Raw genomic sequence first — 18856 nt, forward strand, 5'->3', positions numbered from 1 at the left:
TGAATCAATGCATCATTTCAATAAAAACTGACATGAAAGATCTAAAAGCAGCAATGCCAGAAACATCTAACTCTCCTGCATAAATATCCACAAGAAAAATACCAGGATACTTCTGAATAATTCTTACACAATTTTAGATTGGTGTATTATAAAGCTCCCTGAACCAATTTTGACAACTATTAAACACAAAATCAAAGGATAGTAAATCATACATTTCTTCCAAGTATTCTAAAAATGTCATATCTGAAAATAAAACATTATTAACATACCTTATAAGTTCCAGGACCGGGAGTTATATTCTTAGGTTCCACAAAGCGTTTTTCTTTTTTAAGAAATAAGGACAGTTTGGGACATGTCTTGAAAATTGGGTTGTAGGAGGCAGGTCCTATAGAGAAACACAAGAAGAACTTGGTAAATAAAGGGTGATTTTAAAAATAACATAAAAATTGATCTTAAATTCATGTAATTTTGTCTTAACATTTTATTAAAGAATAATATCAGTATAACTATGTTAAGTAACTATTTACACTCAAAATAATTTATTTCAATGCATAAAGAATTCTTTTTTCAGTAACAACCCTCAAATTTTCTTTTTTTTTTAAATAGTTTTTAATTTACAAGTTATATGCATGGGTAATTTTACAGCATTGACAATTGCCAAACCTTTTGTTCCAATTTTTCCCCTCCTTCCCCCCACCTCCTCCCCTAGATGGCAGGATGACCAGTAGATTTTAAATATATTAAAGTATAAATTAGATACACCATAAGTATACATGAGCAAGCCATTATTTTGCTGTACAAAAAGAATCGGAGTCTGAAATATTGTACAATTAGCCTGTGAAGGAAATCAAAAATGCAGGCAGACAAAAATATAGGGATTGGGAATTCAATGCAATAGTTCTTAGTCATCTCCTAGAGTTCTTTCCCTGGGTGTAGCTGGTTCAGTTCATTACTGTTCCATTGGAACTGATTTGGTTCATATCTCATTGCTGAGGATGGCCAGGTCCATCAGAATTGATCATCATATAGTATTGTCATTGAAGTATATAATGATCTCCTGGCCCTGCTCGTTTCACTCAGCATAAGTCTCTCCAGGCCTTTCTGAAATCATCCCATTGGTCATTTCTTACTGAACAATAATATTCCCAACCCTCAAATTTTCATCAGGACTTTTTTCTCCTTCTTTTCTATTGCCTTTTTTTCCTAGTACTTCCACACTCTATTCTTCTGATCCTACTTTTTTCACTTTGTATTATTTCAGAAAGATTTTCCCAGTCTTTATATTTATCCAACTTAATTACATCATAATATTCTGTTGTATTGAATTCCACAATGTTAACTATTCCTCTGCTATTGGATATTCATATTGCTTTCAATGATTTTTGGATTGCAGGTGGTTGTAATTACAGAGCTGCTCTGAAAATCTTTGTGGATAAAAGCTTAATTTTTGTGGTTTGTTTTTTGATTACACTTGCAGGATGTATTCCCAACAATGGAATTAGTGGGTCAAAAGAAATGATGATTTCTGTAACTTTTCCTAAGTACTGAAATACTACTGTCCCCATGATTTAACAACTTGCAATTCCACCACTAGTGAAAGAAATGAATCCATAAATCTTTCCGTTTTCAACATTAAAAAAATTTCTATCCATGGTAAGTGAATATTAATATTTCCTCTTTTGAAAATTGTCAATTTATATAATAGACTTAGGAACTCTTAACCATTGTGATGACCAGTCAAAACTCTAGAAGATTTATGACAAGGAATGTTTCTTATCTTTCAGCAGATGTGCTAGGTGAAGAATGAAATATACATTTTAAGGCATGGCATGACTAATATATGAATTTGTGTTGCTTGATACACTTATTGATGATGGCTGGGGAGGGTTTTTTTATTCTAGAAGGAAGTATTAAGAGGGAGAATAACAGATACCGGTAGAGATACATATATATAAAGGAAGTTCAGGCAAAGGAAACAAATAAGCAGGGTAATTTGGTTATTATTGTGTTAAATATAATATATACTTTTTTAAAAAGTCAATAGTTTATATATAACAGATTCATAGCTTTACAATACTATTCTCTATTTTTCTACCTATTTATAAATGTTAAATGTTTATGTTAATTGATACTTGCCAAACTCATAATAAAAGGGCGATAAAAGAATGTATGTGCAAGAAAACTGAATAGGACCTGAATAGGACCATTAAAACAATATGCACAAGGAAAACAACACAAAACTGTACTCTGTGGACAAAACAACCAAGCTTGACCCAGGTGAAGAGATGAGAAAATCACCTTTCCTTCCTACTTTATAGAGGTAGGAGACAAAGGGTATAAAAATTTCATATATTGTTAGATTCAGTTAGATAGATCTTTGGGTAGGGAAGCTGGTAAGCATATATTTAGAAATTAAGGTAATGTGAAAGCAAAATTTATCAAAAAGAAAAGAAAAACTACAACATTCACTCGACATTCTCTCTTGCCTAAGCTAATTATCACTACTTATTTTTTGCAGATTATCATGTGCCATGGTTTCATGTTTCCTCATTGACCTAGATGAACTCTTCTAAATACTCTCCATCTTACAAGTGTCTTTTCTTAAAGCATGATATCCAAGACCTGGCAGGATATTCCTTGACCAGGGATAGTTCACTGGAATCATTATCTCCCTTATTTCTGGGCACAATATTTGTAAAATTGTCATGTATATTTACAGAAATGTCTTTCATGTTCCAAGTAAAATGTAATTTCCTTAAAGACAAAGACAATATCTAACATTTCTTTGCATCCTCAATAAATAAAGAATATATGAAAAAATGAAACCTTAAAGCAAGGTCTGTAGTCTTAAGGGTTTTTTGTTTTTACTATGTCTTTAACATAAGAGATGAAGGAATTTTTACTCAGCACTTGGTTAAATTAACATTTCTCTTCTATACTTATCAAGCAGTATTTGTGTTATAGTCATTTGTTTTTGAGCTCCATAAGGTGAGTGACTTTTTTTTATTCAATTGGTCTTCCCTATGCCCATTTCCAACCTCACCTGCTAGATAAATGTTTGTGGAAGCTGAAAGAGTGACTGTCCTTGGGTCATATTTTCAAGGAATGGAAAATAAAAGAGACAGAGACAAAGAGAGCATCAGAAAGGTAACACTAAATTGGAAGTCAGATGAGAACTGAGTTTTAGAAGGTCATGGTGTCATATACTACAGAAAGGTCAAGAAAAATGCAAAGTGAAATGAAGCCACTGGAGATAACCACTAGAAAATAGTAATGCACTTTCAATAAAGTAGCAAAGATAGAAACAGGGTTGCAGGGAACTGTATAACGAATGAGTATTGAAAGGAAATGGTAACAATAGGCACAGAATGGTTTAAAAGTTTGCCAGTGAAAGAAAGGAGAACATTACATGGAAGAAAGCCAGGTCGAGAAAATGTTTTATTGCTTTGTCTTGTGTTTTCTAGAATAGATGAAAATTATACATGTTTGAAGACTGAGAGAAAGAAACCCATGGAGAGAGAAAAATTGAAGATTTTTAAAAGGGGGCTGGGGGAGAATAGAGGGTTATGAGTGAGGTTTTAAGTTCCCAAAGAAAGCAGGTAACAAAAAGATTAACTATGAAATAGGACCCCTCTTTCGCTGACAGAGGATGGGGGGAATTGGCTTAAGGGACAGATAATCTGAAACAGAGACAAGAGAAAATTGAAGAGTTCATACCAGATGGCCTTAGTTTTCCCCTAAAAGGTCATTAAGATACCCCTGAGGTTGAAGCTATGAGAATGATTTCTTTGGAGTTTCTGAGGAAAGGAAAAGGGTTTGGAACAGTTGTCATAAGGAGTGATTAGGGGAATCAAAGATGATGAATCAAAAATTGCTAAGGTGCAATGAGAACTGAGGTTAAATAGCATGAAATTGTAATAATCCAGTTTTACATGATTTTATACCTTTTTACAGTAATCCTTTCTTGCGTCTGGGATATAGGAGTACAAAAAGTAGATTCAAGATTGATTCAAGTTTGAAGACTTTTGCAGTGGACATTGCAAAATATCCAGAAAGTTAGAAGATTTAAAAAGAAGTTAGGTGTCACGCTGTATAAAGAATCTGGCTTAGAGACAGGAAGACCTGAATTAAAATCTGACCTCAAAAGCTTACTAGTTATATGACCCTGGACAAGTCACTTAAACCTGTCTAAGTTCCTTATCTGCAAAATGATCTGAAGAAATAGCAAATGACAAGATAAAAAATAATTAGAAATTTTTTAAAAATATAAAAGAAATTATATATTTTTTTAAAAAAGTAAATAATGAAAATAAACATTATTGAGTTCAGCACCTCTCAAAATAGCACCTACTGTTTTGGCTAAATTCTGACAATCATTCTCATTTTCTTTCCACTCCCACTACTTCCCAACCCTAACATTCATCTCCTGGGTTACACAGGTCTAATAGTTTTTGCTTAATCATGTCTTGAATCAGGCCTATGTAATGTTTCATGATCACCACTACAACATAATGCCTGGAGTCCAGCATAAGCTATCTTTCCACCCCTACCTCTTCTAATTTTCTTTTTGTGTATTATCTTCTTTTCACTAGCATGTAAGCTCCTTTGGGGATAGGTACCAACTCAATTAATCGTATCAATATCTCCAATTACCAAAGGCCCTTATCCATAGTAATTATTCAATAAATGTTTATTCATTCTATATTATCTATCTATCCAACCCTCCATCCCTACTTCTGTCTATACTTCTATTTAAATATCAATATCTCTAATATCCATGTTGATGATTCATTTGATAAGCGCACCTCATAGTTTCCTACCTTTCTCTACTTATCTTTATTTATATTTATCAGACTTTCTCCAGACTGGACTTGATTATCACATTGCACTTTCAGGATCTTGTACCTAGATCTCTTATCTTTTCCTTTTCTCAAGGTTTTATACTTTTTTCCTTCTATAACTGTCTTACTCCAAAAGCAGATATCAAATCACAGAGCTCCTTCCAATATTCTGGGCACACATATATTTCTATACAGATTATATTTAGTGATCACTTCACTTCAGTCAACCATATATGAATTCTTGGTATGGACTATGTGCTATAGTAGATGGTGCCAAGAAAACAGAAATTATGGAGTATTTTTTATTTTGTGTTATTATTTTTCATTTTTTAAACATATCTGTCATGTTGTAAAAGAAAAATCATAACAAAAGGGAAAACCCATGAAATAGGAAGCAATCCCTCCCCCCCAAAAAATGAAAATAGTATACTTTAAACAACATTTATTCTTCACAGTTCTCCCTCTAAATGCTAATGGCATTTTCCAGCCCAAAGCTATTAGAATTGTCTTGGATGACTTTATTGTTGAGAAAACCTTAGTCTATCATAGTTAATCATCACAGAATCTTATATATATATATATATATATATATACACATATATATAAACCATATATAACGTTCTTCAGATTCTGCTCATTTCATTCAGCATCATTTCATGTAAGTCTTTCCAGGCTTTTCTGAAATCAGTCTGCTATCATTTCTTATATAACAAAGACATTCCATTACATATATATAACCATCAATTTCCAATCCTACTACAAAAAGAGCTACTACAAACATTTTTGTATACATAGATTTTTTCCCTTTTTATGATCTCTTTGGGATACAGACCCAGTACTGGTACTGTTGGATCAAAGGGTATGCACAGTTTTATAACCTTTTGGAAAGATTTCAAATTTCTCTCCACAATGGTTGGTTCATAGCTGCACTAAGAATTTAGTGTCCCAGGTTTCTCACATCTTTTTCAATATTTATTATTAGTTTTTTCATGTCATCTTAGCCAATCTGAGAGGTGTGAGGTGATACCTAGTTGTTTTAATTTGCATTTCTCTAAACAATAGTGATTCAGAGCATTTTTTCACATGAAGGCTTTAATTTCTTTATCTGGAAATTGTCTGCTCATATCCTTTGACTATAAATTGGGAAATGACTTGTGTTCTTATAAATTTGACTTGATTCTTCATATATTTTAAAAATAAGACCTTTACCAGAAACATTATCTGGAATACAGAAATCATTAAGGCATACCTTCTACATTTAAGTACAATGTACATGAGAAAATAGTACATGAATTCTTTAAAATTTCTTTTTTCACAGTTGTTCAGTTGTTTCTGACTTTCTGTGACCCAACTTCTTGATAAAGATACTGGAATGGTTTGCCATTTCTTTCTGCAGCTCATTTTACAGGTGAGGAACTAAAGCAAATAGGGTAAAGTGACTTGTTCAGAGTCACACAGCTACAAAGTGTCTGAGGCCAGATTTGATCTCAGAAAGATGAGTTTTGTGATTCCAAGCCTAGTGCTCTATCCACTTTGTCACCTACTTGCTCTTCACCTTAGAATAGAAGCCATATATTGAACGTGGTTTGCCGAGGTAAATTAATGAATGATACTAATTATTGGCCAAAGAAATTCAGTCTAATTATCTCATCGCCAAAGAAACTGAAAACAGAAGTATATTTCTTATCTAAAATGGTGTTGTGATACTCCAGAGAATTCTGGTACATTATGATTAATGTATAAAGCCATTAGAAAGAGGATCCCACAGTTAGAATTCATTTGAGAGGTGAGATTTTTAAATAGTTCCATTATTACATCTATATTTTATTTAAAATAGAGAGGTAGATTTATTCCACACATTTTTGTTGATGTGGTATGATTCAGACTGGCAAACCACAGATTCCTCCTCACCCAATCACTCTAATTCTATTTCCATTTTCTGAGCCCTACCTAGTGGGTGTCTAGAGATGGATTTCTTGGGAACGGAGAAGACTGAGAAACTTGAGAGGTCAGTATGTTAGGAGAATCACAGTCATGAACTAAGGCAGTCACCCCTTGTTTCTGTCTATCTGAGATACACATTCAAGATAATGAACTATGAGATTAAGTATTTAGAAATATTAAAAATATATTATAAAATTTCCATTCTCCATATATCCTCCAGCCCAAATCTTGTCTTTATTCCAATTCCAATTCCAATTCATTGAAGTTGAACTTCCCTCTCTTGATCTCTGGAACTGTTCTAGCTTCTAGTAATTCTAGAAGGGTTAGGGGGAACCAGGTACTATGCTACCTGAAATATATATGTAGAAATTGAATTGTTCTAGCTAACAAATTATTTGCAATAATAACAACATATTTCCTTATTGTATTCTTCTGCTGTCTTCATGTTGACTCCCTGCCATGTGTTTCTGCCATCTCTCTCTTAATTCTTCTTTTCTCTTGTCTATTACAACTAATGTTGGCTCAAATGAGAAACTGGGCATCATTGCAATCACAAAGATAAATGGAAGCTGGGACTGTTAAACCGTTCTTCTCTACAACATGGAGAGTCTGACTCCATAGACAAAAAATATATTGGTGAGAGAAAGCAGAGTTTGGGCAGATCATAAAACCAAAAAAATTTATGAATTGTTATTCTGATATTTGAGACACCCATATTTCTCAATTTGTCAAGAAAGAACACATTCTACATTAAAAATCACTTTTCATAATTTATAAGAAAAGTATTATTACAATGATATTAATAGAAAGTATAACTATGCTTTTAAATCTCCTAAGTAATAGTCTTATTGGAAAAGGGATTTTTGAAATGTTTAAAGACAAGGATTTGAGCTTAAGATTAGAATGGATGTTCAAAAGGAAACAGAGAAATTTTTATTAAAAGATTTCATTTAAAACTCTAAAATAGAAGACTATCCAGACTGATTTCAGAAAATCCTGGAAAAACCTACATGAACTAATGCTAAGGGAAGTGAGCAAAACCAGAAGAACATTGTACACAGTAACAAGAAGATTATATGATGATCAACTTGATGCACTTGACTCTTCTCAATAATGCAGTGATACAAGACAATTCCAATAGATTTGGGATGGAAAACACCAATTATATCCAGAGAGAAAATACGGAGACTTAATAAGGACTGAAACATGTACTTTCACCTTGTTTGTTTGTTTCTTGTTTTTCTCTCATGTTTTTTCCCCTTTTGGCCTGATTTTTCTTGCACAATATGACAAATATGGAAATATGTTTAAAAGTATAGCACATATTTAACCTATATCAGATTGTTGCTGTTTTGGGGAGGGGTGTGGTGAGGGAGAGAGAAAGAAAAATTGAAACACAAAGTTTCACAAGAATGAATGCTGAAAACTATCTTTACATGTATTTGGAAAAAGAAAATGCTATTGAGAAAAAAATAAATTAAGTTGAATGTTACACAACTATTCTTATGCTAGTATAAGTAAAACACAGTTCTACAACTTTGATGGAAATGCATATGTACATCATATGCATATTTCTATCCTCTTAAATGACAAAAAAAAACTGATGGAGAACAAAGGCCATTAACTTAGAAACAGTATAGTGAATACAAACTTGAGATTTTAAATGTCTTCACATATAATAAGAATGCTATTGATATATAGATATATTATATGGTAATTGAATGCATCATTTTTCTTAGAACCAAAATAGGACTTTAAATGATTCTGTTTAAAGCAATACCAAAAACTATTGTGACCATAAACCATTATTAATGATTGTGTGACTATTTCCATAGGCAGTTAATTGAAAATTACAACTTCAGCTATTAAGATTTATGAAGGTTAATGCAACAGGTAAGGCAATTATCCAAACACTATTGTAATGATAGGTTTCACTTTCAATTATTAAAAAATATAGCATGTCCTCTGGCCTCACATCTTGCTGAAACTGATAAATATTTACATTATGAATCATACTACTCAAGACAGAGGAAATTATTTAAAAGATTTTGGTAAATTTGCTTTTCTCTGAATCCCTTCAATGGGCATAAAGTGAAATAAAGCTTCTCTTAAGTGTTAGCTTATTCCATTTCTGCTTAAATGCTTTAGATATACTTTAAAGGCTTTAGATTTTAAACTTAAAAATAACGATTTTATTCAGCTTTTTCTTAAGATACATTTCCCAATACACATATTGCTGCTGTCACACTATATGATGTAGGTCAGAGACTACTCCTGTTTCATAGCACTGATTCAAGAGTGGATTATGCACAAACCAGCATTTATTTATTTACCAAAATGCCACATTTTAATTTCAGGTCAGAGAAGAATAAAACTTCAAATTCCAAATGAAACACCTATGAAAAGTCTGTCTGAATCATGATGAGTATATAATGGAAAAAATAAAGAGCAGGTGATTCCTATAATTATATATTTTCCAGGTCTGTGCCAGCTCACTCTCTATGAAATGTCAACCAATGCTACAGGGCAAAACTGGAATAGAACAGAACCAATGAGTAATTTACAGGGAGAATCTATGCTGCTAGTCCCTCAATGAGACCATAACAGTACATTAGGAAAGAATGGGTTATAACTGTTTTTATAAATTAAAGCTTTATAATATAGCAAAAAGAATAAATGATTTTAATGTTAGAAGTATATGAATTTTGTATTATCAACTTATTTTTAATATGAGATATTATTTTCCTCATGAGAAGTAAAATTTAATCTCATTTCTGCAAATGTCACAAAATAGAGAGGCATTTAGGAAATTGTTCACAGAAATTAAGCAAGTGCCTTTAAACAATACCATTTAGGAAGCTTGAGGTTTTTATGGAATATATTTTATCTATTCTTAAACTATTACAAATAAACCACAAGCAAAGACAAAAGATTAGCTCATAGTGAAGTTTTCTTATCAATGTCTTTACCACATTTAGATTTAATGGTCTTCTGATGCTCTTGAGGGAGGGAAGGAAGGAAGAAGGAAGGAAGGAAGGCAAGAAGGCAAGAAGATAGGCAGGAAGGAAGGCAAGAAGGTAGGAAGGCAGGAAGGCAAGAAGGAAGGAAGGAAGGAAGGAAGGAAGGAAGGAAGGAAGGAAGGAAGGAAGGAAGGAAGGAAGGAAGGAAGGAAGGAAGGAAGGAAGGAAGGAAGAAAAATGGGAGGGAGGGAAGGATGGAGGGAGAGAGGAGGAAAGAAATAGGAGCTGAAAAGTCAAATATGGTAAGTGCAAACTTTTTTAAGAGTCTGATTTTGGGGAGATAAGCAGGATGATAGTATGTAATGATGACATTTAAGTGAAGTGTTTTTAAGGAAACATCTGGGAATTTTTGTCAGCAGCAGTAAAGAAAGAAATGAATAAAAATAGATTGGAATCATTCTTAGAAGAGCTTGGTAACTCGGTTGCTCACAAGAAACAACATAACCTGCAATGTTGGAACTTTGGAAGTGCAGAGTGCACTGTGGCATCCGAGATTTCCCAGCACATGCTGATTTTTTTGCACAACTTCAATGTTCCTGAGGGATGAAAGGGGTGGAGCCTCCCTAAGCATCCTAGCTCCCCAGAGACCAGGTCTGAAGCCAGAGCAACATTGAACCCAAGGAGCAAAGAGCAATTTTAAGCACTCCAGGCCAATAGTAGCTGAAACAAAGAATTTCCTGTCAGGGATTCCACCTTTTTTAGATGTGAATGCACTTGGTCTCTGTGATTGAAATGTTGACCCCACTCTCCCCAAAGACCAAAGCTGTATAAGAGTGATATGCTTCTTAAGTATTGAGGGAAAGGCTTGTTCTTTGTTCTTGTTGTATCTGAAAGCAAATATCACCTATTAAAAGTGAATTAATATTATATATATATATATATAAATATATATATTAAATGGAACTAGGATTCTAGTCCCTGGAATCTAACAATGAGGGGAACATAACCAGTAAGAGCTCAAACTTATGTCAGTAAGGAAAAGATTATTCCATATCTATCAGGACAATCTAGAATTCTAAAACCACCCTAGAATACTCAATAAATCAGGTATGGGAGAGGAAATAAGACCATATTGGTTGCATTAGAATTGCCTTTATCTGCATGTAATAACAATTTATTTTCCCTTTAAATATAGCTTTTCCCCCTTTTCTTAAAATTCTTCCCTTCTAAACAAAGCCAGCATTAGGTCTGACACCCCAACTAGATCTAACACTTGCTTTTGTGGTATGATACTATTAAGTCAATGAGTGATAAAAATGAATGAATGAAAAGAAAATAAATGAAATAACCATTTATTAAACACTTACAAAGTTCTAATTATATAACATAGCTTATAGTGCTAGACATTGGTATTATATATTGCAAAGAAAATGACAGCCTTCCACTCAATGAGTTTAGTTCTCATGGGGCAGATAACATTCCCTCTAATGGAGGAGTGGTGGCCGGGGAGAAACACTTTGGTTTAGAAAGTTACAGCAAAGATGAGTCAAACCATGTGGGAAATGTTTTTATACACAGGTCTCATTCAGAAACAATGACAGAGTTGATTAGATTGCAGTCCTAGAACTGGCATAAGGGTGGAAGTTAGTCTATGGAAAAAATAGCTGTAAAATAGAGAGTGAAGTGAAGCTTTTCTAGAAAGGATGTCTAGGAGAATCCTCATACCAATCAGGAAAGCAGATCCTGAGGGAAAAAATCCTCCAGAGTCTCTAATGTTATGTCTAATGTGGCTGCCCACATGGCCATGGCAGACCAGTGTATTATATTTCATGAGACAAAAAACCTTCAAATGCATTATGTTGTCATCCGATTATGAAACAATAAACCAAAACACATAGTAGTTATTTTGCAATTACATTTTTAACCTAATACACTGAAACACAGGCCTTGCTATACTTGCTAAATAATCACAATGTAGATGAACATATGACTGTCCTCTGATGTCTGCCAGCTAGAGGTAGCTAGGTGATGCAGTTCAGAGTGCCAGACTTGAGTCAGGAAGACTAATCTTCCTGAATTCAAATCTGGACTCAGACACTTATCAGTTGTGTGACCCTAGGCAATCATTTAACCCTGTTTGCCTCAATTCCCTCATCTGTAAAATGAACTGGAGAAGGAAATGGCAAGCCGTTCTAGTCTCTTTGCCAAGAAAACCCCAAAGGAGGTCACGAAACATCAGACATGACTAAACAACAACCAAAGACTGCCAAGTTTGGTGGATAAAATGAGGGTTTCAAATTAAGTGAACAAGGCTGTGACACTTTCTAATCCATTATGCCTTCAATTCAAACATTTTCCCAATTTGATCTTCAGATTTAGTTATATTTCTGCATTTAATCATCATATTTAATTTATTTTACACCTGTAATTATGGCCTTTTGAGAGATAACATGGCATATTAAATAGAAAGCTGCTCTTGTAATCAGAAATATCTCAGTTGCCCCATTCTGACAAATGTTGGCTGTGCAACTTTGGCAAATCTCCTGACCTCTTAGTGCTCCAGGTCCCACTGGAGAATAGTAAATTAAAGAATAGTTGCTAATCTGCATTGGTAAAGGAAGTTATCAAACAGTATTTCTCTATACTGATAAAATCACAGATCCTATTAAATACATAAAAATCTTTTATGAACGATTTGTCCACTGGCCACCTTTTTGCAGACATCACCTAGGAAATCACGATGGAGGAGTGGATACTTCTAAGTTCAGAAAGATTTCCCATCTTCCTTCTTTTTGACCTCTCAGAGGGTTTGGCCATGATTTTGAGGCTGAAGAGATTTTTGGTGATAAGAAGCAAGAATATCAGAAAGCCAGAGAGATAAAAGCCAAAAGGGACAAAGATTAAGGGAAGCAGGCGTGGATAATAGACACCCTGGGCTGCAGACAAAAAATTGTAATTAGTAACAAGGAACCGAGTCAGAGAAATACAGGTGACGCACCCACTGAATTCAGGACAAAAATTGTCCTGTTGGACCTTTTTGGGTTCTCTTGACAAAGTGAATTGTATTTATTTATTCATTTTCAACTCTTCAAGTTTCTCTTGGGGCTTGGGAAACGTATACCTTAGTGTTTTTTTTAATTTTTACCTTGTTTCTTAAACTAGTAAATGTGATAAAGCTATAGATCAATAGAATTACTAAATTATAAATGTGCATGTTTTAGATAGCATGCTAAGGGAAGAAATTGAAACTTTAATGGGAAGGAGATTTAGGCTATGGCTGCATAATAGGGAGAACTTTAGCAACTCTGAGTGTGTCCAAAAAATTGCAATTCAGAAGCTGGAATGACTCAAGTTTGTGCTATATGAAAATCAGTTAAATGAAATTCTATACAGTCAAAAAAAGAGATGAAATAGGCAGGCCTGAGGATTTGAGTTTGCTATATTGTTAGGCTTGGGTCTTGAAGACAAAACTATAAGGGAAGAAATTTTGGAGGTAAATTTGGTCTCAATACTTTTTTAAAAATCCTCATTGTTTTCGAAATCATTTAAAAGAAAATTTTGCTTCATTAGAGGCAGTTTCATATAACTGGAAGTCTTCAAGTAGTAGTTAGATAACAGATTTTGGTGGGTGAGGAATAGATTTTTTAGGGAAGAGTCTTGCTCAAGTTCATGTCAGAATAGGTACCCTTTAAGATTTCTCTGAAAATGGGATTTTCCTGATTAATTTTGTTAAAGGACCCCAATGCCCAATCTTAGTAACATCTGGTGAGATACAACAAACTACTATGGTTTTGGACAGAAAAGTTATAATTGCACTCTGTCACAAAATATAACCAAAAGTAACAAGAAAATTAGGTGGAGGCTTAAATGTTTACTTTTTAGCAAAATTTTGCCATTTTATATAACTACATAATTTATATAATTCTTGCCATCGCTCTCTAAGAAGGTTATGCATTCTTCCGCATTTCATGATTTATAATTTTATACTCTCTCTGCTTAGTAATTATTGAGCCCAGAGGAATTTGAAAATTTTTACATTCTGTTCTTCTGTAAAGAAAAGGGACTTCAAAAGGAAATAAAGAAATTCTTTGTCTTGGATAATATGAGTAATCCTATTTATTGTAGCAGTATAGCCAGACACTAATCTATTTTGGTTTCAAATTTTAATAAAATAGTATAAGAATAATGGGGCATTGACCTAGCTTAGTGGATACAGAACTAACTTTGGAATTAGAAAGACCTGGATTCAAGTCCTGCTTCTCTCATACTGACCTGACCCTTTGATTGTGGGCAAATTACTTCACACACACACACACACACACACACACACACACACAATTTGTATTTTGTTGCTTGCTTATTGTCTCCTACTACTAGTTCTCTGAGATCAGGAACTGCTTACTTATTTTGTTTGGTTATTGTTAGGGGGGTATTTATTTGGTTGTTTTAATAGACATCTCTAAGCATTTAGGACAGTGCCTAGCATATAGTAGACATTTAATAAATGTTTATTGACTGATTCACTATTGTCAGTGGTTGATGACTAAGGGATTTCTATTCAAAGAAGAAATAAGTTATTGATTTTTAACACTTTCTCAGAACAAGAAAATACTTTCATTGAAGTTTCTTTAGGCATCAAAATGAGTCAGTTAAGGAGGAGAGAGATGAATGGAGTTAAGTTAGGCAACACTCTTTCAACCTTAGCTATCCCCCTTTCATTTAAAGGAAACCATAATCCCAAAAGGCTGTGGTTAGAGAAGTGGTTAGAGAGAAAGTCAAAACCCAGGAAAGGAATGAGTTCTAGATATCCACTCAAAGGTGGTAAGGAGTTAAATGACTGATAAATATGCCTTCCCATTCAAAGAAGTATTATACTTCCAGAAAGTTCAGAAAGAAATATTATACTTATAATGGTATCCAAATGAGGTTGCTGTTTAAGCATATTATCTCATGTAAAAGCTCATTAATTCTTTTTCTCTAATTATAATATTATATTTGCATTCATTTTAGGTAAATTGATTTCATTATAAAACTAGTTTATAAAGGTCAAAATTTATCAAAACCTTTTTTTTAACTAGCTAAGATTCAGCATATGAAGATTTAACCTACAGATATTATTTATTAAATATATCAAAATGACAGAGGAGATATTACTTAAATGACAGAATTATTTCTAATTCCCTAAATTTCATGACTATATGGCTATGAAATGTAGATATTATCAAAGATATATTTTTTTATTCTCTTTGTCTCTGTTTCCTATATATCTATGTATCTCTGTATCTATCTATCACTTTAGAGGCATCATGGCAACATGGTCTGGGAAGAAAGTACTTAGGGGAAAAAATTTAGTATTTTCACTTCATTTTTCTTTTACTACTCTATTCCTCTTAAAAGTGCCTCAAGATACTTAAGAAGGACTAAAAGCAATTCTAGAAGGAAAAAATGAAAGTAAAGCAATTTTATGTCCACACTGCACTTTTTTACAACTTCTTGTATACATTTTATACAAGGTCTCATAGCTATAGTAGGCTATAGAAAAGACACTCTAAAACAAAACAACTGGAAAAAAAAAAGGATTGCCAACTCTATGCTATATAAAACTGATAAAAAAAAAAACTAATGGGTTTCTAGTAAATAAGAGTGGAATATAAACTAATGGCTTGAACAAAGGATCTAAATTCAGGAATTTCACAAAGTAAAAAACAAAGTAGTTTAAACAAAGTAACTACTTCATGTGATGGCAAAATCAAAGCAGGAAAGTTCACTGGTGCTTACTTATTATCCATTTATATAACTAGAGTTACTGTTTTAACCCAAATTGTTTCTTCTTTTTTTCTCATGTACTATTTACCTATGGAAGAAATGTATCTTTATCCTGAAAATGTTTAGATATCATTGAAAAAAACTGCTAAAAGACAATATGGTATTTTATTATACATACTTATATGTGTGTTATATTACATATTGTAGAGGCAGGTAGGTGAAGTATTGAACAGGGGTTTTAGGTCTAAACTCAGGAAGACCTGACCTCAACTCGAATCTCAAGACACTTAGTGCCTGTGTGACCCTGGCCAACTCAGTTAACCTCATTTTGCCTGTTTCCTCAACTGTAAAATCATGATAATGATAGCACCTGTATCCCAAAGTCACTGAAATGATCAAATAAGATATTTTTCAAATATTTAGTACAATGTCTGGCATATAGTGGACACTTTATTCTTTCCTTTTTCAAGCCAGTGTTCATTAAAAAATACCTCTGACCTAACAAAATATTAAATTGTAAAGGCAGTATCATTGCTTTTAGACTTAACTAAGTAACATACTGAAAAGTAGATAGGAAATGTTTTATTTTCCTCATAAATTTTATTAAAGATTAGATCAGATTTTAAATATATATCAACAAGCACTATTGCTATGAACATTCAGATCCTTATTTTATTTTTAATAGGATTGCCCCCCCCAAAAAAAAAAATTAGCCCTGCCAAACAGAAGCTCTGTGTACATATGCCTTCTAATATAGGGACTATTATAATTATCTGAATCTAAAGGTGACTTCCGAAGAATCTAAATCAGCTCAATTTCCTATCCTCTGGTGAAGGCTGCCTCTCTGTGGTGGAAAATCACGTATAATATTGCAGAGAATCTAAACCTTTCCCTGTGTTATTGTATAGTTTAAGGAGGATTCAGCAGAATGCTTTAAATCTTGATTTAACACAATGAACATTTTCTTATAGGAAATTTACATCAAGCTGAATATTTGGAAAGGACTTTGAGCAATGAGTAATAGCTGAATCCACTTTGTCAAGAGGCTAAAGGAAAAGAGCCATTTCTACAAGCCACAGAAACCAAGGAGACAATTGCTCAGAAAATGTTTATTGTCTCCCTTAAAAGCTCTAGTCATTATTCACCTTACTCTGAGTGACCTCTACTGGCAAGAAAGACACACATGTTAATGGGCATCTTACCTACCGTAAAGCAGCTGTTATCTTAATTTCCTCAAGGAATTACTTGTAAATACTGAATATGTTATTAAATGATGTCTCTGTTTTATATACTTCCCTTGCAAGGACAAAATAATATAACCTATCTTATGTCAAACACTATGAGTCAAGGGGGAAAAATCTTAACAACTCTAAACTCAATTCATCAAATATGCTTTCTGCATTAATGATCATTGTCAGCTCAAATGAATCTTGAAGAAAATAGCACTTTGATTTATGCTAGAAAGGGAAATAGTCACCATTTCACGATAAATTCTTATTATTTTTACATAGGAAATGGTAATATTGACAGAGTGTATAGTCTATTTGATATAGGGAACCAATATACTATTAAATAACAAGGACTAATTTTACTGGTCATCAGATGTGAGGTATGTTCTTCAAAATGAAAGATTTATTTAATTAATATACTCACTAACACTGTGATATATGCATTGTAGAAAATTTAACATTTTTCTTGATCAAAATCTGGAAAAACTAATCAAGAAAAGATAATTCAGAGGCCCCTACCCAACAAAGCCAACAGATGACATTAACTATTTGACTCAAGGCTATTTTAAAAAATACACCTCCACATAAAACTAAACTGGTTTTAATTTTTTTTAATTAACACTTTATTTAATAGACACTCAAACTCTTTACCTTAAAATATGTTGTTTTATACTAAAGAATTTTGGTCAAAATAATCTTAATTCATGACGGATGATTGCAATATCCCCTCTTATTTAACAATGTCCAAGAAAAAAAAAAAAGGAAACATATTAGACCTCTACTTCAGCAAATACTGAAATCTATTTATATGCAAATAAGCTATCCATTATTAGCAGGGGAAGCATCTTAGGCATAAAGGGAAAAAATAAATTATCACTGGAAAGCGTTAATGAAATCTATTTCAAAACATAACATTTTACAAGAACCCTCACTCAAGTAATATTTGTTCAAGCCTAGAGGGGAACTGGTGAGTTCTACACTTAGATGAGATCTGATACTACATTATTTGCCATGTCAATTTGTTTTATAAAATGCATTTATTCTTTCCTTAGAAACATCTTGTTAATTATACATCTACTAATCCTGCATGGTGAACTTCATCTTCTTTCCAAAGAATGTTTTAATCATCTTACTACAAAATGTTTTTAGGAAAAATCTATGTGGAGAACATATTTATTCCCATTATTTAGCAACAAAATCATCTTAGATCTTTACAAATAAGAAGAAAATATGACATAATATAAAAACCATTTTGGAGAGACAGAAACTGTTCTGGATTTGCAACAAAATCCAGGTTCAAATTCCAAGTCTGCAATTCACAATGTATTCTATTTTGGACAAGTTACTTAACTTCTGGATTTCCTTATCTTCAAAACAAAGGGGCCATAGTAGATGATGACTAAGGTCTTTTCCAAATCTAAATGCTATGACATAAAATTAAGATATCCAGTAAACATCAGATTTCACGTATAGTTTTAAAATCTTTTAAAAAATAATTATATTAGTCCTATAAATATTTACTTTAAAATGAAAAAGGCAAACATTCAATAGAACTTTGCATAATATGAAGGCAAGTTACATTATAATAATATTTTAGGGAATATGTTATAATAATAGATCATTATTTTCAGAATGTCATTGGTAACTAAGTATTCCTTCCCTCTATCAAATCAAATGGTACAACCTCTGTAATAAATAATCTCCCAGAGTTGCTGTTGGTGAAAAATTCATTCCTGCTCAGCCAGTCTGGTCGTGAGTCTCTAATCCTAGCTGGCCTGGTTTTTGAAAGATGGATATACTTATTTACATTTATTCCTTCAGCCCATAGAGGAAATCTTTCCCACATGGTAGAAATTTCCTGAACTTGTATTTCTGTGACACAGCCTTCAAAAGTCCAAGATCAGTGTCACACTACAGTCAACTGGCATAATGAAGGCCACAATTTGAAATCATTCGTTTTTAAGGAAATAATGAAGAAATGATTATTTTTAAAAATAAGCACAAAGGAAAAGTCAATAGATTAATAGTGTTATGTAATGTTTTTACCAAAAAAGGACTGGATAATGAGTTTAGAAAACAAATCATAAACTGCATATAAAAACATGGTTCAGCGGTG

At 32.9% G+C, this 18856-nt stretch overlaps 1 protein-coding gene across 1 annotated transcript in view; it reads right to left on the reverse strand.

Annotated features, from left to right (window-relative positions):
• Positions 1-18856, reverse strand: part of STPG2 (sperm tail PG-rich repeat containing 2) — a 554539-nt gene that overhangs the window by 203169 nt on the left and 332514 nt on the right. The window contains exon 13 of the mRNA XM_031941927.1: positions 270-385. Coding sequence (XP_031797787.1) covers positions 270-385 — 116 coding nt within the window. The remainder of the gene's footprint in view (positions 1-269; positions 386-18856) is intronic.

This window comes from Sarcophilus harrisii, chromosome 6 (genome assembly GCF_902635505.1).
Source record: "Sarcophilus harrisii chromosome 6, mSarHar1.11, whole genome shotgun sequence".
Lineage (NCBI taxonomy): Eukaryota > Metazoa > Chordata > Mammalia > Dasyuromorphia > Dasyuridae > Sarcophilus > Sarcophilus harrisii.